The sequence below is a fragment of the Acipenser ruthenus genome, chromosome 17, assembly GCF_902713425.1.
Source record: "Acipenser ruthenus chromosome 17, fAciRut3.2 maternal haplotype, whole genome shotgun sequence".
In the NCBI taxonomy this organism is placed as follows: Eukaryota; Metazoa; Chordata; class Actinopteri; order Acipenseriformes; family Acipenseridae; genus Acipenser; species Acipenser ruthenus.
The window spans coordinates 8,223,590-8,247,380 of NC_081205.1; the positions used below are offsets into that span (position 1 = coordinate 8,223,590).

At 38.6% G+C, this 23,791-nt stretch overlaps 1 protein-coding gene across 2 annotated transcripts in view; it reads right to left on the bottom strand.

Annotated features, from left to right (window-relative positions):
* The window catches only part of LOC117423499 (uncharacterized), a 63,220-nt gene that overhangs the window by 21,528 nt on the left and 17,901 nt on the right, over positions 1–23,791 (bottom strand). For both annotated transcript variants that reach the window (XM_034039384.3, XM_034039386.3), the window contains 21 exons: positions 23,234–23,362; positions 22,413–22,597; positions 20,577–20,785; positions 19,280–19,513; positions 17,836–17,945; positions 16,678–16,878; positions 15,889–16,027; positions 15,225–15,420; positions 14,526–14,673; positions 13,291–13,468; positions 12,631–12,808; positions 11,920–12,046; positions 11,420–11,539; positions 9,544–9,694; positions 9,244–9,356; positions 8,463–8,616; positions 7,491–7,739; positions 6,386–6,580; positions 3,336–3,520; positions 1,945–2,131; positions 1,336–1,478 (listed from right to left, as the gene is read on the bottom strand). In XM_034039384.3, coding sequence (XP_033895275.3) covers positions 1,336–1,478; positions 1,945–2,131; positions 3,336–3,520; positions 6,386–6,580; positions 7,491–7,739; positions 8,463–8,616; positions 9,244–9,356; positions 9,544–9,694; positions 11,420–11,539; positions 11,920–12,046; positions 12,631–12,808; positions 13,291–13,468; positions 14,526–14,673; positions 15,225–15,420; positions 15,889–16,027; positions 16,678–16,878; positions 17,836–17,945; positions 19,280–19,513; positions 20,577–20,785; positions 22,413–22,597; positions 23,234–23,362 — 3,531 coding nt within the window. The remainder of the gene's footprint in view (positions 1–1,335; positions 1,479–1,944; positions 2,132–3,335; positions 3,521–6,385; positions 6,581–7,490; positions 7,740–8,462; positions 8,617–9,243; positions 9,357–9,543; positions 9,695–11,419; positions 11,540–11,919; positions 12,047–12,630; positions 12,809–13,290; positions 13,469–14,525; positions 14,674–15,224; positions 15,421–15,888; positions 16,028–16,677; positions 16,879–17,835; positions 17,946–19,279; positions 19,514–20,576; positions 20,786–22,412; positions 22,598–23,233; positions 23,363–23,791) is intronic.

Here is a 23,791-nt window from a genome sequence, read left to right on the forward strand (position 1 = left end):
TGCACAGTACTGTGTGTATATATATATATATATATATATATGTTAAACAAGGTATATAAAACATATACCATAACACTGTCAATAGGGTGTAGACTGGCGGTTACATTGTTAGAATATTCTTTCAAAATTTAAACGAATATTTGAATATACAACAAGCATAGGATCAAATAACTATATAGGGAACTGTCAGGGAACATGAGGTGGACATCTCCCAAATGGACCACAGACTTTTGAGTTCCTTGTGAAATATCAGTCATTTGTGCAAGCCTGAATATAAATGCCACATGAACGCCTAACATCAGCCTTTTATCAAAACCTGTTAAGACTTACTTTCTTGCCCATCATGAACAAAACTCAAAAATGGAACCCGTGAATCAAACAGTGCAGTATGTGCTTGCTATTGCAGATGTTTCTATTTTATTTACAAACCTGTTCTCTGTACCACACATACTGTAGCCCCACTAAGGATATGAAAAGCACGTTACACGTGTCAGAATCCTGAAAATGTAGGTCAGTGTGTCCTATAACCACAGAATGCAGAACAGGATGTCATAAGAAATGCACATGCATGGTTTAATCAAATTATATAGCCATCAAGAGCTCAGCTAATCATTAAAGTAAAGCAGTGTGTGCTACATTCGCAGTATGTAAAATGTCTAATTCTAACAATTGTCTATTATCAAATCCGGACAAGCAGTCCTGAAGATATTGCCGTCATTAAGCCAACCAACCATAGGCCAGAACTAAACAGGTCACCACGATCTTTGACTCGTATCAAATTTGATCACAGTTGGACGAGTGTTACCTTGAACTGGAAATATGGGCTTGGCTATCAGTCTGAAATTAATGACTGCAACTGTATTCGTAAAATTGGTTAAAACTTCCACAATTAAAGCTGCCACATATACACTTCATACCCGCTGGTAAGTAAACAGCAAAGTTTACTTTACAATTGGGTATTAAACAGTACCTCACACATGCCGAGAAGAACAGAATGGTCTTCCAGACAGGTAGAGAATATAAATCAGACACATTTTCACACAGGTGGTTCTGTGGTGGAGTACAAAGCATTCAGAGAACTTCTGACATTCTACAGGTAAAAAGGACTGCAAACACTGTTTAATAATGGAGCAAAAAGTCAAAGAGTCAGTATGTGAGCAAAATAAACCGGAGATAAATGGTACAGACTTATGATACAGGTGCTGGTTTTAGTTTGCGGATTTTCAAAACTTTTATTAGTTGTAATCTAAACTGAGGTACATGTATAAAAAAAGTGGCAGCAGTTTGAGGTAACTATGAGTGTGATAAAAGAAAAGGGTGGGCCGGATGGCTTACCAGTTCCTTTTTCGTAAGGGATCGTTTCTCCTTTCTGAAGATCAGCAGATCCTGCACTCCTAGGACACTGAAGAGTTCCCTCCAGCCACTCACATCTGCATCTGCTCTTAAATAGCAGGGGTGCAGCAACACCCAGTCCACTCCTGAAACAACAAAGGGGAAGCACAGTTTTTACTGTGCTGCTGCTGGTGGTATACAAGAGGTCAAACATAAAACAAGGGTTCTGTTTCACCACAGGGGGCTATTTTAATGATCCAGACAACTGTGGATCTTAAAAAACATAAAAATAAAGAGATCTGATTTATCATTGCACTGTATGTTTATTGAATGTAGTAATGTTAAAGTGGTCTATAAAATCACCCGAGAGAAAACCTCATTTGGATTAATATAGATATATTTACTAAGCTAGTGTCAGTCTATGCAGTTTAAACTACTGATTTAAACTGGTTTACACCATACTACAGCAAGTTTCTAACTATATTTGAGAACCAGACTCAAAACCACCTCCAGAGGTCGCCTCAATTGCGGTCCTAATATAAACAGGCAACACATATCCCAGCCCCCAGCAACACAGGCCTGTTGAAGTCTTTCGATGGTCCCCTTAGTTACCTGGAAGTTTTGACGGCAGATCGATGTTCCCATACTCCTTTGAAAACTGGACCTTGCGCTCATACGGACAGACAAAGCCTTTGTTTGTGAGAACTGGAAAGAAAGCCTTCAGTTTTGAGAGGCCCTGAGTGTTAGAATGCTGTTTAATGAACACCACATAGCTGATCACAATGTCTTCTGGCTTTTCCTGAAAAAATAATAATGTAGTTATTGTTGGTGAGCATGCCTATGATTGAAAACCAAACACAAGAGAGTCAATTGTGAACACTGGAGGATCTTTATACAACCGTCATTCAAATACAAAAATAACCTACTTCTGAATAAACTTTTATGTGTTGTTATAGAAAGTAATACACTACTATTAGAGGTGTCCTGGAAGAGGTTTTTCAGTTTTTTTTAGGATTTCAGGCGGTGCTATTTAGATCCAACACACTGATACACCATGTTGGAAGATACTCAAAACCAGGAAAGAAATACCTTTCACTTCCTATTAGTATTCAAAGTATAAATATACCGTCTTGTTTTAAACATGCTATTTTTTTTCTGTTTAAAAGATGAAGTCCCTCATAAAAAGGGTTTATTTATTTATTTATTTATTTATTTATTTATTTATTTATTTTTAACTGGCCTGTAAGAGGATGTCTCTTTACCGAAGTTTCTCTTTCTGTGTCTTCAAATCATTGAAAAAGACCTCTAGTCGAAGCGTCTGTCATTGAATTCTAGTTTCTTTTAGTATTTCCAATTCAGCACTGTTGAGTGCAAGGGTGACTCCTCAGTTTCTCGCACGAAAGAGACTTTTAAAAGCTTGTGAATTGTATATACATATTTAGCTTATGCTATTAAAAGGTATAATCAAAAGAAACCTTGGTTGTACTTTCTAGTATAGGAGAGGTTAATAAGTTAACTAAAATGCCATTCTATTAAGTATAGTAAATCGCACAAGCACAGTGAAAAGGTAAACACGTTGCTTTTTTGCTTGTTCAAAGGTTTGAAAACTATGAGAAACAAAATCAACAGGAATAAGAGGAAATTTGTACTTAAGTGGAGGGAGTTCAACTTTAAAAAGATAAAAAAAACATACACCATAACAAATTGATTGGTTTTTGGTTTTCCGTTTTGAAAACCGAAAAAAAAAAGTGATGCATTCTTTGTACTGGATCAAAATCTTAAATACAGGCAACTTTTAATATCACTTTAAATGTTCTGAGAATAATACTTTTTTATACTGGAATACATTGGAAATGAGTTGTAGGACTGCTAAATGTGAGCGATATTAACAGGAGAGTGATAACCGAATTATCAGGAGCTTGTCCCCACTGACCCCTATTTAACATTAACAAGAGTGGTATTAAGCAGGTTGAACTGTTATGTCTTGAGAGAAGATTAGCTACCTTCCAGTATCCGTTCTTGAGGATGGGCACTATGTGCTCCAGGATGACCTTCTCCGGTTCCAGGTCATGCACGTCCAGTTTCTTTAGAAGCTCTTTCACTTGGGAGTTGCTCAGTGGATCCAGGCACTCAAGCAATTTAGGATTCACTGTATTTATATCTTTATAAATTGCCTCCAAACCTTCACCTCAAAAGAGAAATAAAAAGTTTCAGTTATGCTGCAAGCAATGTTAATGTTCCCTGCTATTCTGTCCCTTCCAAAGTCATTGTAAAACTCTGATTCTCAAGAGGATAAGTAATCCTTCTAGCTGGTTAAAGGTGTACATGTAGGGGCTCCCAAGTGGCGCATCCAGTAAAGGCACTCCGCTTGGAGTGCAGGATGTGCCCTATAGCCTGGACGTCGCCGGTTCCAGGCTATTCCACTGCCGACTGTGGACAGGAGCTCCCGGGGGGCGGTGCACAATTGGCCGAGCACCAATTGGGGGGGACGGGTTTAGGTCAGCCAGGGTATCCTCAGCTCACCGCGCACCAGCGACCCATGTAGTCTAGCTGGGTGCCTGCGGGCTTGCCTGTAAGCTGCCCAGAGCTGCGTTGTCCTCCGACGCTGTAGCTCTGAGATGGCTGCACGGTGAGTCTGCAGTGTGAAAAGGAGCGGTCGGCTGACGAGCGTGTGTTCGTCTTCGACCTCCCAAGTCAGCGCGGGGGAGGTAGCGGTGAGCTGAGCCTAAAAATAACTGGATTAAAAAATTAAAATAAATAAATAAATAAATAAATAAATAAATAAATAAATAAAAAAGGCGTAAATGTAGCATTTCTTTGATAATTTTGCACATAAACAGGTTCCTGCCATGGTTGTTAAGAACATTGCTAAGGAAATAGAAAACACCTTTCTACCCTATAGCACCGTTCTGAGATCATAACGTCACAAGCAGCAGGGAGCCCCGAATCAAAATGTGTAGGCGGGAAGCAAGACAGATTTCTTATCACTGATCACAGAAAATCCTGAGGAAAATTGTGATTTTTGAGTTTTGGCACAGACACAAAAAAAACAAAACAACAACAACATGGAGAGTACAAAGTGCCTGCGGTGGTGGAGTTTGCTTTTACTAATTATACAGTCAACTGGGAGAGAAACAAGCAGGCTGCATCCTGCCAGCACAATATGAATAACTGCATTCAAAACATAGCACCGGTAACTGCCGCTAATTTATACCAGTAGGTTTTAAGTTTTTTTTCAACAGCTAAAATGAGAATCTGAATTAATTAAAAACTAAGGCACAATGAAACAGCAGTATTTTTCCAAAATGAGTAGGTAGTCGATATTTGATATTTAAAAGTTTTATGTATATGTATATTTAAAGTAGAAGACGTGACCAGAGTGAAAGTTTAAAATATTAATTTCTTTTTGTACTTTTTTCAGTACAGTATTATATTTTGTTCTGCCATTAGGACTAAAAAGACACCTTTTTAATATGTTTTGTGCTTTTGTGAAACAGTATCTGTTACTTAAAAATGTCTTGTTGACATTTAATGGAAAATAGCTCAGCTTACACTAAGAGGAGATTCTATATTATTCTATATTAGCTGTGAATTATATAAAACTGAATTATATAAATATACTCGACTTGACTCGACCCGAGCTTGGCATGTCAAAGACTTGACTCAACTCGAGTCTTTACTCCCCAGTGACTCAACTCGAGTCCCAGTTTTGGTGACTTGTTACAATTCTGCCCCACCCCTTAAATTTTCTTCCTGTAAATAACCAGTCAGCTGTTTCCTCTATTGACTGACATGCTTTACAGCCAGTAAAATGTCCCGAATGTTTGCTACAAGATGTGTAAAAATGCACATTTGAGACCTATGTAGTGAAAGTGCATGACTAATACATTTTATGGAATAATTTTGTTAGCTACATTTAATTTAAAGTCAAAACATGAGTTAAAGTATTCTGGGAAAGAATCAATGAAGTCTTGTTGCTCCAGATTTTTTAAGTGGTATAAATAAATGTTCTGATAAATAATTAAAAAAAAAAAACATTAGCTGGTTTACACAAGGCTAAAATGAACATGAGCGTAACATGAATTTTTAATATCCACCACAATTAAAAGTCTTTAAAAAAAAAGATGTTTGTAACTAAAAAAACACCTTCCAGCCTTTCTTTGAGAGGCTTAATGATGTTTACAAAAGGCACATCTATCATTTCTGTCACTAAACATAAAGGGACTGAAATATACAAGTGAATCATGCTACACGCAGTTGGATGCAAATCAACTTTCAGCCAAACAGGGAGTCAGAACTATGTAGCATTAACTGCAGCCTGCAACAATACAAATAGAAGCTCTGTTGAAATCCCATTCTAGGATTTTCTCTTCCAGAGGCAGTATTTCATTCCTACTCAAGGGTCTCATTATAAGCTTTACTTAGTAAGTACAATCATACAATATTAATGACACATGTAATCTCATCGCAGCCGTCACATTACTTTGAAAAGTGTTATGTAGCACTATTAAACTAGATAACGATTGCTCCATTCTACAGAGGAGTGCAGGCAACCCGCTGCATCACCTACAACTCTACATACAGTTCTGCAACACCTGGTCACTGCTCTCCCATTGTTTCCTATGGAGGCCAGCCCTTCTATTTTATTGAAGTGGGATAAAATAGGCAACAAACACTCAAATCCCAGTGGTTCTGCATCCCTAGAAAACTGACACTTTTACAAGACTTGCAATTTGTTGTCAAACAATGCAACCGAACAAAGATTAATATTGATACATGGATGAAACGCACACATAGTCCAGTAATGGGTTTCAAGAATGCCCTTGTTTAGATATAGTGTTGAAATGACCATGTGTCAGGAGTTTGGGCATCAGGCCTGTGCTTAACAGCATGAACAAGTCTCAACTTCTTTAGGATTACTATTAGGACTTGTCCATAGAGCAATAGGGTTGGAACATTATATATAAAATAGGCCCCTGGCTCCTTTACTCTTCCATGAAATATAAAAGGTCCAAAGACCTTAGTAGCCAGTAGGAATGAACCCTGGTAGTACCTGTTTGAGCATTCTGAGAATCGCAGAGGGGGAAGAACACACCCGGGCCGTTCAGAGACACCATTCGCCCGTCGGCCAGAGGGATGATTGGGATAGATTTCAGGGCCTGCAGCAAGCAGTCCACAGCTCCATACTCCTGCTCAAGGCTTCGGAAGTTGCACACCAGCAGTTTTGCAATCTTTTTCAATGAGTCCTCTGAAAGAACACAATTACTACTGTATACAGATGCCTTTTTGTCATTGACCGTTAGTGCTAACCAGTGGATTAAAATCCATTTGCTTCACTCTTACTAGTTTTAAAAACATTACTGGTCTGCCTTCTATTGTGCTGAGAATCTTATGGGTTTTCATTCATTCATTCATATTTTAAATATAAAAATGATAAACCTCTGCATATCTTTGCTGAAGATCACATGGTCTGATTCATACAAGAGTTTGAACAATAATACCCGCAATGATTAGATACCAGGAAGCAGCTTCGACTTCAAATCTATAGACATTAGGCACTGCCTTTGAAATATCTGCATGTTACAAATTACAAGTTACAAGTTACAAGCAAAACCCAAAAGCTCTTCAACAGAAGAAAAGGAAAACAAGGGGTAAGAAAATGGATATTAAACCTTCAGGCAGCACTGATTCAGGGCGTACAATATTGTAGGGTCCTGTCTGGATCAATAGCTTAGTTCTTGAAACCATTTGTAATGCTATTTATATTGGTAGCACTTAGGCAGCTATATTTAATAAAGACATGTCAATGCTGTATCAGAGTTTACCTTAGTTGAGCTTAGTGCAGCAAGCAAGTCATTTGTACCTCAGTTCATCTAAGGTTAGCAGCGGATACAGCATACATCCCAGAGTTATTACCCTGTCCTATTTAAAACCACTTAACTCATAATTTTTCTGAAAGAGGGATTCAAATGAATTCATATTTTATACTGCATTTGTTACTACAAGTTCAGAAACCAGCTTTCCTTAATCCAACATTTTGAATTGGAAATTGACAGAAATATTCAGTTTATAAGGTTTAGTATAGAAATATGATGTCTGATAATCTTTCTCCTAGTACAGTGCCTTTAGCTTCTAATGTGTTATCATATATTCATTACCATGGTATGTGCCGTTATCCTCAATCATTTCTTTGGCCATGGCAAAGGTGACGGTGGTGATGTCACTTCCTGTAAGCCTGTGCACGCCTAGTGCTGAAATCAGAGAGGAGGGGAGTGCCGACTGCACAGCAGGGTTCAGGTAGGAGAGGTTGAGGTGTCTGTGAAGCAGCTCTGGACAAATCACCTCTTGGATCAGCACATCTTGAGAAACAGCGATTTGTGAAGGCAATTTAAACTCAATATCGCCGTCTGAAAAACAAAACACCCTTATCAATATAACTCATACACATGTACTGTACATACTTGACATTTGGTAAAGAAGTGCCTGTGAATACTTAACTAAAACCGCAGGATACAGAAGCAGCGCAAAAAAAAAATTCATATTATTAAATGCGAGTAATAAATATTACAGGGCCGCATATTATACTTAATCTATAACATGGCTTGATGGTGCAATACATTTAAAAAATGTTTTTAAAGTGGAGTAAACTCAGAGACAAATGTCTCGACTTCTAAAATGACAACGGTTTAATCTTGTACACTGCACTTAAAATATATTACTGTCCATATTTCAAGCAGTTCATCAGATTCCAGCTCAAGTGGACCAAATTCGGGGGAGGTGTTTCCTGATGATGATGATGATACATAAACCACAGTGATTGAGAGAACAGTGCCTGTCATGCTTGACAGGCAAAAGGAGAGCAGTGTAACTCATGCCCCCCCACCTTGTGTGAAAGTATCTGAAGGCAATATAAATGCCTATTTCGATCAACCTAATTTTTCTGGGGACTGGCCTAGACAAGCAACACCCTTGAAGTATATTTCAAGCGCTTTCCAATAAGACAGAATTAGAACCCCAGATTGGTCCACTTGACCTGGAATGACCCTACTGAAAGCAGGCTGCTGGATTTGTATGCAAAATGATTTCCCCAAAAATACACCCTGTATTGACGGGAACTTATTTTGACCAACCTTGATCTTCCTTAGTGGGCAAGCAGGCCTTTCCTTTAAGAAGCTGAATGATCTGTCCAGCAACGGGCTTGAAGAAATCAAAGATCTCATCTGGAAGAGGAATGAACTGCAAGAACTCACAGAGGCCCTGCAGACCTTCGAAATCCGGATGCTCCTGTTAAAGGTTTTGTAATTGTCACTAACTGGTAAAATATACTGTATTTGCCAGGACTGATTTATCCAAGTGGTCCATTATCATCATCGTGTTTGCCAGTCATACCATTCTATCAGAACTCTTTCAGTACAAATGAACTTTTCAGAAAGATAACTCATTAGTTGTCTGAAGTTTGGAGTAGAGATATCATTCCTATACAGTACATAGTCATGTTGGGAGTTAAAAATATAATTTGTACGGTTTATTGCTGCATTTTGCAAACAAACCACCTACACATCACCATGATTTTTTTCAGCACCAAACACACGACATCATGACAGTATATTGTGTATCTGCTCCACTGTTCGTACTGTACTTTATTATTATTATTATTTATTTCTTAGCTGACGCCCTTATCCAGGGCAACTTACAATTGTTACAAGATATCACATTATTTTTACATACAATTACCCATTTATACAGTTGGATTTTTTACTGGAGCAAGCTAGGTAAAGTACCTTGCTCAAGGGTACAGCAGCAGTGTCCCCACCGGGGATTGAACCCACGACCCTCTGGTCAAGAGTCCAGAGCCCTAACCACTACTCCACACTGCTGCTACTCAGCAGTCTCCACTATATGTTCCCTTACTGTGAAGGTGTCCATCGCGTGAAGAAAAAGCGAAGCGATTTCAGAGCGAAGCCACTGGTTCCAGGGGCTGTCGCGGTCAACATCTTCACGGGACGAAGGGATGTCAAAGTCCCCTGCAGAAACAGCAGCAGAAGAGTCAGAGGGTAGGGCAGGATTGACAGAGTGTCATAATAAGCACAGTGATATTATCAGGAGCTTGTCCCCATTGAGAGCCATTACATTCTGGCAGGGTCTTTTTAATGTGGTGATAAGAAGGGGAGGGTGAAATTAACAGCAGTGATATTAAGAAAAATCTCTTACCTTGGATGATAAAGCGGAACCCAAAACTTCTCAAAGGTAAGAAAGCGAAGACAGGCTGTTTCTCCGGTTGAAGTTTCAAGCCAAGAGGATTCTCTCCATTGTTTATTTTGAAGGCAAGGGCCAGTTCAGTAGACTCGACATTTTCTTTAATCTACAAAAGTAAGAAAAAAAATATATATATTACATGACAGGAAGCACAATTTCAAAGCAAACCCTTTTTCATCCAAGTCACATTTCCCTTTGATGCTGAAGCGATAAATTAAAACAACTGGAAGAAACTTCATACAAAGATTTTGAAAATGGATGGAAGTCAGCAAATTTGCAGACTGAACATAAATAAATCAATAAGGCCCTTCGTCGTCTAGTGTCATGTTCCGATATGAGAAACCCTTATTTTATTCCTGCCTCATGCATTTTGTACCAGGGTGATCTTGCAAAAAATTATTTTGAGATACACTTGTCAGAACACTTCTAAAAAGGGTCATACTAAAGTTTAATGCTCACTTTCCAGTGACTGTATTCTTCTTCCCTGAAGTGGGATGCACAGTCTGCCTAATGTCATGTGTAGCAGTTGATGTGCATATTTTTATAATTTTTTTATTAGGTTTCTCTTTTGATTTTCAGTTTGTATATAATCCTTAAATTGTAACCTTCAAATGTATATTATTGCATGTTTTTTGCATTCATTCTGAGCTGGGGTTGAGTTATTATAATTTATTTATTGCATTTATATAGTGCTTTTTATACACACATGTACAGTAAGTAGCAGAAAAAAAGAACAAACCACAGCACATTTGTATAGCATGTCACACATACAACTGCCACAGTCAGACCATTTAAATAACATTATACACAACACAAAACCAGCAAATTTAAAAGTTACATTAAAACCCACTAAGATAAGAAAGCAATCTCTCTAAATCTGCCTATACCTGGCTCCGAGTAGCTTTTAGCTTAGGACTGAGCTGACTTCTTCATTTACCCCACATGTAGCAATAAGTTCAGACTAGATAAAAACTAAGCACAACTTGTAGAAATCGCTCTCATATTTACTAAAATCCCCACCGTATTTGTGCATATATCTGGAGAAGCGCTTACCCAGTTGTCATGAAACTTGGTAGTAATATTGTTTAGCATACGTTATTAAGAATATCAGATTCTGAGGATGTAGAGAGGTGTCTGTCTGTCCGTACATCTGTCCACCTGTATGTTGCACTTATATTTCTTGCATATATCGGAGAACTGCTTATCCAAATGTCATGACACTTAGTAGTACTATTTAGTATGTTATGGTGGGCATCAGATCAGAATATCAGAATACGTCACACTTACATTTATGCACTGATCTAGAGCATTGCAAATTGTGAATACACATTTCATTGTTAATTCTTATTCTATACAATTCTGTAGTACTGTTGATGTGGGTCATGGTCATCCACCTTGTCATAATCCTGATTGCTCTAATTTTTAATGTATAGCCGTGGCGGGGTTGTACGTCACTGACATAATGGTTTGTCAAGCCTTCTACAACAAATGGTATTGGTACAAATTTTCCAGCTCTGGGAGCAGGCAAAGTAAGTCTACATCTTACTAATAAGGCTGCAGTTCTGGAGTCAAAATGAGGTCTGATTAAAATTAGCTTCTTTTTTTTTAAAGTTATGACAACGCTATAGTAGAACACTTATATAACATAACAAATAAACAAAACTGCAGTTTGTAAAAGATAATAAATACTGCTGGAAGCCCAGATATTTGAAATTTGAAATATGCCACTTCTATTTGTGTTTGTAAGACCTTATTTGCATTTTTCGGAGGTTAGAATGAAATCAGGCACATTGTGTGCAATTCCCCATGCTTAAAAGAACTCGTTACTTGCCTTTTTTGTTGAGAGACTTCTCTTCACTACCAACCAGCGCTCCACTCCGTCTGTGTGATGAACCTCCAGCACATCGTTGCTCAAATCTTTCCGGGTAATCGATAAGAACCGGTTATCAATCTGTTAAAAAACAATCAGCAATGTGTATGTTTCTTAAGGAGGTCATTCATTACCTTGTTTTCCATATTTTTTCTCTTTTCTAAAGGTCATAGAAAGCTCAGACATTACAGAAGAGTTACTAGTACCACTATTTGTTTTCAAACATTCTTTCCAAGAGCTGGTTCTTTGAGTAAAACACAATACAAAATACATTTTAATTTGAGCTGTGTATCAATAAAACAAAACACCTTTACTTCACTGGCTTGCATGCTTGAGAATATGACATTATAATTGAAATGCCATTTTTGAGACTTGAACACATTTTCCATGTGGAATGAGACCAAGACTTTGCAGACCTGTGCCAGAGTCACAGTGGCCAGGTTTGATTTAAAATGGTTTACCTGATTGACAATGGAAATGGATCGCAGCCGGTGAAGAAACAGGAGCAGGGAAGGGTGGACATCGTGAAACAGGTTTCGTGTCTGGTGGCTCTCTGATCGCAGTGGTAGAATGATTTTTGTTGTCCAGCTGTTTGGAAAAAGACGAAACAGAAACTGATTTCACTGAACCTGTAATGAAACCTTTCTATACTTCATAGTAAATTACATTGTTTTATTGTCTTATACAGTACTGAAAAAGTCATAACACATTCATAGAATGTTGGAATACTGAATGTTTTAGAATACTGTTAAAGGTCAAATCTTAAGCATCTATATTCTATTTTCAATCAAGTTAGGCTAATAACAGAATACTATACTACGCACTATACACAAAATATAGAATTTCATTAGGATACATACACATTTTAACCTGTGGTTATTAAACATAAAAAGGGAAGTATTATCTTTTTTTAATATTAAACATTTGAATACAAACAATAAATTAGAAAAAACTAAACAAAAGCAAAACAACAGGAAGTATCCAACAGATAAACTCGCAGTTTTCTATCAATTCCTTTTTTAGGTGCACCGTGCTGTTACAGTCCCTAACCCTAACAAAATATTAAGTCACAACGCAAACACCCAGCCTGAAAAACAGTACAAAAGGGCAGGATAAGAAAACACAGCAGCAGCAACACAGGCAAATTAACACTAAGCGAACAGCAGCTTCACCTGCTTGATTGCAGTTCGGTACTGTCCAATTCAAGGGTCCTCTCTTTCTCAAGCCAGTGAGGCAGGATGTATCCCATGGGGCCGCTGTTCTTGTCAAAGCAGATGTGGAAACCATTGGAATGAATCTCAGGGAAGTCAGTGACTTTAAAAACTGATTTGAACCCGATGCCCTTCTGACCTGTAAGAAAAAAGACATCATGTTTACAATAGCAAAGGTAGCCTAAATAACACCTACTGTCTATTGATAAAAAGCTTTAACTTTGAAGAAACTAAGCAGACATTTCCACAAATGCCAGTGTTTCTTATAATCTAAACTCAGAGGCACCTTGAAGTGTTACAGAAGCCCCCGCAATGTTTACAATAAACACATAACTTTACCTTTGCTGTATCCTGTGTGGTCCATATCGTAGCAATATGCAATAATAATATTTGTTTTAAAACATAATGTTGTGATACAGACAATGCAGGCCACGGAAAAGGTAACGTCATGTGTGTCTTGTAAACACTGCAGGGGGTTCAGTAACTTTTGTAAGACTGCAGCGTTATCAAAGGAACAGAAGGGCTGGCCCTTCTCAGCATACCATTTGTACCTACTAGGTGGATCAAAGTCAATACGACAATCTAATTGTTTTTGGTATGGTCCTTGGCTTGATATCTTACCTATGTAACCATATATGTGCTTCCCCTTAGTGCTTCTTCCAACATCACAGATAGCGCGGATATTTTTTTCTTCAAATCCACACTCGTTGTTCAGAATGGTGACACAATCTCTCTCGACCACAAAAACCAAGCTGGGGTGCACGCTGCCATCCGAGGGATAACAGTTATCATCAGCGTTCTGAACACAAAGCAGAGAGGCTCGAGCATTACTTGTTTATACACACCAGAGAGAATGATGTTCACTAAAAGACACACGCTTGAAACATACTTTTACAAATGTCATTTTGTGTGGTAATAAATGTACACAATGCTAAGGTTACTTTGTGGCTGGAGTGGTTTACATTCTATAGTAATGGTAAAAAGCAAAACTTAATTTATTTATATTTAACTTAATTTATATTTAGAAAGAATATTAGAGCCTTTCATTATCTTTAATACAAATGCACACCAGATCTCTTTCTTGATCTGTTTTTTAATGCCCAAATTATAGTCCTATAGTTAACATGTACAGTTCATTTCCTATTGTACTTTGCACACCGAGTTTGTAACTGTAGAAGAGCAATGTGTTGAATCGTGTGTTACAAAAGTGACAATAACTGATGATATTCACACACACCAGACATTCATGCAATACAGAGTTATCTTGGAAAAACAGATATAGGCTGGAGCCTAGCAATAAGAATCAGACAAGGACTTATCAAACATATATAGATGGGCATAATACAGTAGGACAATAAATTATGAACCCATATCAACATACATTTTGTGCAGTAAAGGAGATAACTACAAGAAATATTTGATACATTTTCTTTGAATTGTATTTGAGGAAGTAGAGACACAACTTCAGTCATCTTTATTCTGAATGTTTAAGTACATTATCTGCTGTGCAATGAACTAGGCGCTCAGCATTTAAGATAACAGATGACAAACGACAAATCTTTAGCTGTGTTTTTACTCTTTCCCTGGTTTAGTCGCTTTTATGGCTGCCAGGACAAGTATGCCTCAATAGTGCAGTAACTAATACAAGTTGTGGAGAATATTGTATAATACTAAAGCTAATGAAAGGCAGTTAAGTGTAAAAGGCTAACTAACAAGAAGTCACCAGGAAACTAATGGGTGCCCTGACAGACCAACAGTTAAGATAAATATAGGACCTCAGGGGTAAGCGCTGCCAATCCAGCACCTTTCATAAGCACTGAAATTCTAATAAATAAAGCATAAACAAATAAATGTACCTGAATGAGCTCCAGCACAAAGTGTGTGTCTTTGCTATAGAGCTCTGTGGACAGCCTCTCCAGACTCCTGCCAAGTCGATTCTGATGAACCTCCATCAGTTTTTTCCCTTCTTCATTCAAGAGAACCCCAAAACCAAATTCGCTTTTTCTAAGATAGATAACAATGTTTACTCCATTTTTTACAAGTACTGGGATTTTGGACGGACGAGAATTTAGCACCACTGCATTGAACTGCATCCACTTCTTTACTGCCAAGATGCTGCTGTGTTAAAATGCCAATTTGTTCAACCTTCTGTTATAGTCTTTGTTTAAACATTCATTTTTACAAGCATAAATATATTGATATAATCTAAGAGAATCCACTTTTGTGCAGTGATCAAATAAAGATTTCAAACAGGACTGCAGCAGCTGGAGAATATGGTCAGTTCAATAAACTGCACTGTCAAATCCATCTTTCAGCAAATTATATTGTAAGGATTGAATTCTAGAATGTGTTTTTATCATTTGTAAGGGCTATATTTACTTGTTTGATATGTTTTTTTTTTCGAAAGCTTTGATTTCAAATCCCACGCGGCCAGAAAGAAACAGTGGAGTCTGTTGAACTAATCTAACAGGGGCAGATCTGAATACCACTGCCATTCAAAACAATGAAAAATGAAGGACAAAAACGGAATTTACAAATGAAAATGAGAAACTGACCTGATATCCTCAATGACAGTTCTGCACTCTTTCTCTTTTCTTTCAATGTCAGCGAGTTTGGACTCGCTGATTCCACCACTGTCCACGTCTGCCAGGTCCCCTTCTACAGAGCTGGGATCCAAGCTCTCAGATCCCTGCTCACCGGACGGCTCTTTTGACTCGCTTGCTAATGAGAACTTCTCATCCTCATCTTCATCTGGAATTCAAAAGGACAGCCACTACCCTTATAAGAGTTTACCAGGGTACATTTGCACAGCCATTTTACAGTTTTACCTAGGATTGTACTGTGCATTTACCTTAGTTTGCCATGTTTTTTTTTTTTAAATATGCTTTGCCATACTACAATAAACTTTACAATGTTTTCCCATGCCTTCACTACAGCATGCTTTATCGCACTTTGCTATGCTTTTACTATGATATAAGGCAGGACGTAAGTCAAAAACTGGGACATTGGGGTGTCTCCATTCACTTGTCATGCCTTTGTGAAAGCCTAGGTTTTAATAGTATACGAGACCTCCCCTTTAAGCAGTTAACCCAATAACCTACATTGCATCAGCGAGTTAGTGCTAGAATGTTTTTGCTCATCCTCTAGTGCCTCCACCTGCCAAGGTAATATTTATTCCACAGCAGCAGCAGCAGCAGCACTGACACAAGTTTCCTTTACCTGAGCTTGCTAGTGGAGCATCACTGTCAGACTCTGCCTCGGACTCGGATTCCGAAGACTCAACACCAAACTCCTCGTCTTCACTGAGGGCCACCACTGAGGACCTGCTGCTCTCCGAGACTGCATCCTGAGGCCTGGTCTGTGAGGAGGAAGGGTGTCAGGCCCATTGAGGAATAAGAAGCACAACACTGTGGGTATACATTAACTACATTGTAGCTACACTGTCCTTATAAAATGTAGCACCGTATATGTTTGCAGTTTCACCATGGTTCTACCATTAACATACCTCTCCACGCTTTACAATGCTTATCTATAGTTTACCGTGTTTTCATTGTAGTTTATTACATGTTGCTATGCTTTTACTGTACTTAACTTTTGTAAGGATGACTTTTGTTACATTTTTTTAATATGTTCACTAACATTACAAATTGATTTGCGGGAAAATAACATAATTGTTAGCGTTTTCTTTTACCAAATCCTTTTTTTTTCTTTTATAGAAAGTTAATTTCTTACTTTGTTTGCCCTATTTTAGTTTATTATGTATTTGTTGGATACTTATGTGTTGGGCTTTCTGTGAAATCCACTTTCCAATTTCACAGTGTTCTTGTGAAAAAAAAAAAAGTGTCTTTCAGTGAGGCTGTTGCGTGATTATTAAGCAATGTATCATTCAAAACCCTGAAGAAACCAATTACATACATGGAGTATCCTCTGCATATCAGCTAAAGCTTACTGCACATCCCTTTTTCAGGACACTGGATCTTACTGTATAAAATACCCAGCAATGCTAACCTTGGAATCCTTCGATTTCACAACAGGAAGCTTTGGTGGGCTGAGCTTCATGTGAAAGTCTTTCACCCACTCAGTCACGCCCTGCAGGATAGCCATCTGGTGCAGCCGGTTTTGGTATCGGGTGCAGGTCTTGGCCACCTGTAAAAGGACTATCTTGGAGTTTGCCTGTCCAACCACTCTGGAAAAAGGATCAAGGAAGACCTGAAAAACATTGATACAATACTTACAGATATATAAAAGCAATTTTCAATACTACTTTTCTATTTCATGAACTCATGGCCTCCCATGAACTTAAGCAACCTGACAAATATTTCTAGAATAACGGTACATAATGTTAGCGTGGAGTTCTAAATGTATGATAGATCGGAAGTCAAGTTAGAAACATTATAATAACCTCAAGCCTTTAACAGCAGAGTTCTTGTTGTTCAATCTGGTGCACATTGCTTTGTCTGGTGTCATTCTGGAAAAAATGCTTCTGTTTTTGCTAAGGCCCCTCCTCCAAAACCATCTCATGAACCCCCAGGGGTCCTTAGCCTCCACATGAGCCTACTTTGCTCTCCGTTTGCATGGTATTATTATTACTGTAAGATGTTTAGGAAGGAAAGATCCACTGTAAAGCAACAATTGGCTTCCAAAGAGGACCTGAAATCTTGGCGGATGTGAGCAGGCTTTTCAACCAAAGTCTAATTTTTTTAACCTCTGTGTTCAGGTCACATGTTAAATAAGTTTGGTCGTACTTACCTTGCCCCTGAAGGACACAGACTGGATTAACAGGAGTCTTGTTTAACTTTAACAAGGACTAAATTCATTATACCAAAAGAAAAAAAAAGAATAAATGCTACTGTGACTCCAAATACTTCTCAAATTAGAAGACCCCTACAACAGTACAGTCACTCTTCTAACACCATGTATAGGGACTGTTCTAGAGGGAATATTGTCACTAAGTCAAGGTTTCTTTCAGAAACCTCAGTCAGTTTCCACAAGACCCCTGTGAGTAGATACAAGATGGCAAACTGTAGCTATTCAACTTGCTTTGTCAATGAAAATATTTGAACTGCAAACAAATAAAAAGTCTTCTTTAATTAGTCATTCCTTCCCTTACAAAATTAATTCTCTTGTTCAGGCTTCAGAGGCCTGTACCAGGAATTGAGAGATTACCTGCTGCAGAAGGGATTTGCAAAGTCTTGTTGGTATTCTGACGAGACAGTCAAGTATGAACTTGGCAGATATGTTCAGTGATGCTGCTTTTTCCTTTATCGCTGAAAATTCTGTTGCCAAGAAATAGAATTAGAGAGAATCACAGGCTGTCCACAAGAGTGTGATTTAACAGTTCCGACATGCATTAAAGTGTTACAGAACCCCCTGCAGTGTTTATAAGAAACACATTACTTTACCTTAGATATAGCCAGTGTTGTCCATATGGCAGAAAAAAATCCCGACTATTTTGATATTTATTTATTCACGCATAGGTAAATCAACTAGGGAATTTTTTCAACATTTACTCAGGAACATGCACCAGGAGAAATATTTTGTTTTTCTAACCATTGCACCTTATCCAGATCATGCTCCCTCCTGCAACAATGCTTGTGCTCTGAATTAAATGAGTGGTGTGTTGTGGGAACAGAAGAACAGAATTGTTGCAGGAGGGAGCATGATCTGGATACACTGCTGTGCTTAGAAGATAAATTCTGTTTTCACCTCGTGAGTAAATTTTGAGAAATATATTCCTCAGTTGATTTAAGTCTGCAATATGTTTCAAAATGTAATGCTGCAATACAGCACAGGACACTGCAAACATAAAGTAATGCACCTCTTGTAAACATTGCAGTGTGTTTTGTAGCACTTTGAATATCCAAGGAAAAAGCTGAATGTGTTACTGTCAATGAAAAACTGCACAGCATCCTTAAGTATTGGTAAAGCTTGTGCATTTCAATGAGTGGCTCATATGTGCAGTCACTGATAAACCAAGTCTACTAAAGAAATCCCTGAAACAAAGCAGCTACCCAGGCACACTTAATTAGCTACTGATTTCTTCTTAAGGAGCTCAACAAATTAAGTTGCATTGTAAAACTGGGAATCTAAAAGGCCTGTTTAAAGAAAATAAACTGATTGATGCCTGTACTGCTTCCCAATCAGCAGCAGTAAGGAACAATGAAATGAATCATTCAGTTACTGAAAAAAACTGATTATACGTTTGTCCACTTGATGTTTATACAGCAGACAAAACATTTCCAGTAAATCTTTCCTATTGTGTATAGCCATCACTTCATAGATTTTCCTATATGAAAGACACACATGGTTTGGTAAATGTGTATTATATTTTTAATAGTATTTTTATAGTTATCAGTGAAAGGCAAATGTCTTTTGTACTCTTTCCATTGCTGTACTTCGTCATGAAGGAATGCAGTTGCTTTGATTTATTTCCTTTACAAGAACCCAGACTGGCAGAAGGTTCACGCTTGAGTCACCTTCCTAGGACTAATCGCTCCTTATGACTGACATGCTTGCAATGTTGACTGCGTTCCTTCCTGTAGCCTCTTGAAGGGGAACGCAGTGAACCTGATTGCGTGCGAAGTAATTCTGACATGCGTGTCTAACCTACCTTCCTGACCTCCAGCAGCTGCAAGGGATGTTTCCATGTGATTGGCCAAAAGAGCAAGAGGAGCATTGGCTATGCCATCGGCAATTACCAGAGAAACCAAATGCCCTGCAGTGCCAACTGGGTCCAAGGCCATAGCTGCTTCAGCAAACAGCTCTGCACTGGTGTGGGACGTGACTCTGAGCAACACCCCCGGCTTCACCTCCAAAGCAAGAAGGTCAGCAAGCACAGCCGTGCCTTGGGAACAAGCAAACATTCATTTTAACAGCAAATGGAAAGTATTTCACACTTTTTGCATTGTAATGGCACCGATTTAGAGGTTACATTTACTAGCCTACAGATGCCTTGATCAGACTGCACCCAGCTACCTCCAGACCCTCATCTCTCCCTACACCCCCACTCGACCTCCGCTCCGCCTGCACTAGAAGACTGGCTCTACCTCCGCTACGCTCCCCTGCCTCCCGAGCCCGCTCCTTCTCCACCCTTGCTCCGCAGTGGTGGAACGACCTTCCTACAGATGTCAGGACTGCCCAGTCCCTGACCACATTCCGGCGCCTCCTTAAGACTCACCTCTTCAAACAGCACCTGTAGAACTCCTCTGTTGTATCCTGGGACACTATCACCCTTCATTTAAATATGCTTTATTTTGCTCTTATCCGCCCCCTATTTTACTGCATTTAATCCTGTACCTCAGAATATTGTAATCTGCCAAGTGTTTAATCTGTAGTATTTTGTACTTAATCATATCCTGATGTAACTATCACTATTTAATCATATCCTGATGTAACTTTCACTATTATCTGCTGTATTATTGAATTGTGGTTTGTCACACTTGAGAATTATTGTATTTCTTGTTCTTATTGTATGACTTATATTGTAACACTTGAATGTATTTGTATTTGCTTGCGATTGTAAGTCGCCCTGGATAAGGGCGTCTGCTAAGAAATAAATAATAATAATAATAATAAATAAATAATAATACATTGAGTGAAATACAGATCTATTATTATAATTAAGTATGCTAAGCAGACATACCAATACTGCACCAGTACAATTTTGTTTTTATTTATTTACTTACATTTATCTACCAAATGTAATTTGATGGATTCTGTATTTTCACATACCTGAGGAGGCCACATTTGGGGTGAAAATTGGTAAATGCTGACCTATAGCTGTAAAAACTGAATAAAGTCTTGCTTATGTAATGTCAATTAAGTTTCAAAATGAAATATTATTGTGTCCTATTAAACAACAAAAACCACAGTATTGGCATTGGGAGTTTATTAAAACAACTTCTCACTTTCGTCCCCGAGCCTGGTCACTTTTCTGCCGAAGTTCCTCTCGATAAAATCCTTCAGGTCTCCATATTGGGGTTCGAAAACCAGCTCCCACTGAGACCAGTCTGCCAGGTCCTCCAGCAGGGGGGTGTTCAGTAAACAGGCCAGGGCCGTGTCTCTGCTCACGTCTCCAAGGAGACCCACTGCATCGTTAGCCGCAGACAAGCCATGCCTGAACAACAGCAAGGGTTCATTCATACACAACAACATGTTGACACGATTTTCAGTGTAACACATGCCCATATACTAACAAGGAATGTGTTTGTGTATGTACGCAAGTACACTGTCTGACTAATTCATTAGGCCCCGTCTACCCAATTTGGCCTTACCCTAAATAAGACGTGCAAATTAGGTTGATCATGCGACATGTGATCCCTGCAGCCTTATAGAGCTGTATGAGCAGCACAACTGCAAACAGTCTACCAGAAATGGAGAAAGATCACATGCACATCGAACAGGTGCCACAGTAGTGAGGACAATCATGTTGGTAAGCTGCTCCAAGATTTTGTTCACTGGAGTGTATCAGCAATGGCAAAATGAAAGGAATGCGGTCGCTAAGAGAGACAGCTGTGGTTGCAAAGAGTTAATGACAGAAGCAATCATTGAGACCAGGCAAGTCTGAAATATTAATGACAATGGTATAACTTCTCTCAATGTCACCTTCCAAGTCCTTGTATGTATGTATGCATGTATGTAGGTAGGTAAATTATAGGCAAGTTTTCATGTTTCATGATATCTAAATCCCTCCAAATGAGGATTTATGGTACCTATGGGTTTGATTTGATCAATTTATACCCCGCCAGGACAAACCACAGCTGTGATTGAAGCAATCCAGGGTGGCTCCCAATAAAATGCTTTAAAACAATTTAGCTGTGGCTAATCCCAGCGGGGTATATGTTGATCAAATCAACGCCCTCGGCAGAACTAAAACCTGTAAACTTTAATTACAACATCAACGGAGTACATTACACGGTTTCTCAGTTGCAATATCAATAGGGGGCAGCTGGCCTTCGTTTACTTGTAATCATATTAGCTTTAGAACTGTTTAACTGCTTCCTATATTGTATTGTTGAACTATTTAATAATAATAAAAAAATAAAAAAATCATTAACACTCACTGTGAGGGTCACCATATATTGGAACTAGCACTTTACTACTGGCTAAAATGTAGAAATGATTCTTAGCTAACATGTAATATCTGGTACAACTCTAGGTTAAAGAAATCTGTTTGCAAGCCATACTTTTAACAGGCTTGCACTTCCAGGGTCATTACACCAGGAGGGTGAAATTATTCCCACCCCTTCACTGGCTTCTTTCCTGTCAATAACCAATCAGCTGCTTGAGCTTCTTCTCCTGTTGACTGACATGCTTTCACCCAGTAATATGCTTTGAACCCAGAAGACACAGCTGAGGTGAAATGGCCAAGGAAGTAAAGCAGTAATAGACTTCCTGGAAGGCCAAACTTGCAAACAAAGATTTATTTAACCTACAGTAGTACCAGATATCATGTTTCAAAATTAAACTACAAGTCTGCTATAACATGTGTTCCTATAAAACGTGCATATTCGAGACCTAAATGTTAGTCAAAATGGTTAAGATCGATGGAATTTTTTTTGTTAGCTATAATTACTTTAAACTCTTATCATATGTGAACTTAAATGATTATTATCATTTATGAACATTATTATCTCCATTTTCTGTGTCATGTTATTTCATAAAAATGTTGTTTATTGTCAGTTCAAGCAGTGTAATAAGTCATCAATACTGAGAAACAGTAGTGCAGTAAACAGGAGTCTGACCTTGAGTCTTTGATGAGCAGTGCAGCCTCGTAACGCACCAGGCTTGTTTGATTGCTGGGGCTGCCATCGTGCAGTTTGTTCTGTCGCTGGACTATGTTCACCAGAGTCGCTAATGATCCATATCCCAGTTCTCGGCTGTCTTTCACTTTGTAGTGGCTGCACAAAGCAGATTCAATGTCATGGAACTAGGATATGAAAAAAAAATGTATCAGTAAAGAAAACAAATGAAGGCACAGCATTTCAGTAACTGTATTATATTTCCCCTGCAAAGCATCACTTATACATGAAAAACTACATCACCTTAAGTAAGAAATGCCCATGCACAGGATCATAAAAATCAGGCAAGTGGTTTCCAAGATATAGCCTTCAATTGCTCATTTGTCAGCATAACCCGCATAAATTAACCTCTGCTAATGCCACCCTCTGCCTATTATCATCACTTTGCTTATTATCACACTCTGTTTAGTATTGATCACATTTATCAGGGGTGGGGACAATTACCCTCTCCAGGTGACCATGAGCGCAAGGCACTCTGAAGCAAAGCTTGCAAACTGAGATCTACTTTAGCCTAGTGTAGTACCAGACAGGATGGTTTGAAATGAAAGTGCAGTACATGTCTATCCAAACTGTGCACCTATATCAGTGGATTGATGTGCATTGAGGGGAACGCTGGTGGCGTTATTTTGTTACATACAATCACTTTTAAAGTGAAAGATGACAGTTCGATTTCAGTGTCCTAGTGTTTAGACACGGCAGGTGACAGACGCTCAGTTTAGTGATCTGTTTCCTCCTCTCATCCAATCCAGTTTACACTAACTCACTCTCTCTTGGTCTGCTACGCCGCACTGCCTGATCAGATCGTAGATGTCCTGCTGACTGGGTCTGTAGCTGCAAATCCTGGAGTCTTGATTGCTAAGGACTAAGGCAGCTCCACCAACCTCCTGCAAAATCTGCAGAAATAAAGAGGACAGCTGAAGATTAAGAGGGGATCTCAGCTTCAAAGGTGCATATGGAGTCATCACACTGTGCCTCAGAAAAGAGGCCTTCCATATAGTCAGTTTTTAAGGGTGATACATATCTGTACAAAAGATGAAGATTTTGAATTTGAAGACCAGAGGCTCTATGAACAATTTCTTGTGAGAGGATATTCAAAATATTGGCTGAACGAGGCACTAAGAAAGGACCATTTACTAGATAGATCAAAACGTCTTAGTTGTACAAAGACTAATAAGGACAATTTCTCCTGTGTTTGCTGTACAACATTGTGAAAAAAAACATTGGCATGTCTTATCTACAGACAATACTGGTAAAAAGACTTAATACCGTGCTGCTGTTTACATATTCTAGGGGAAGGAACCTGAGAGATGCTTTGGTACGTG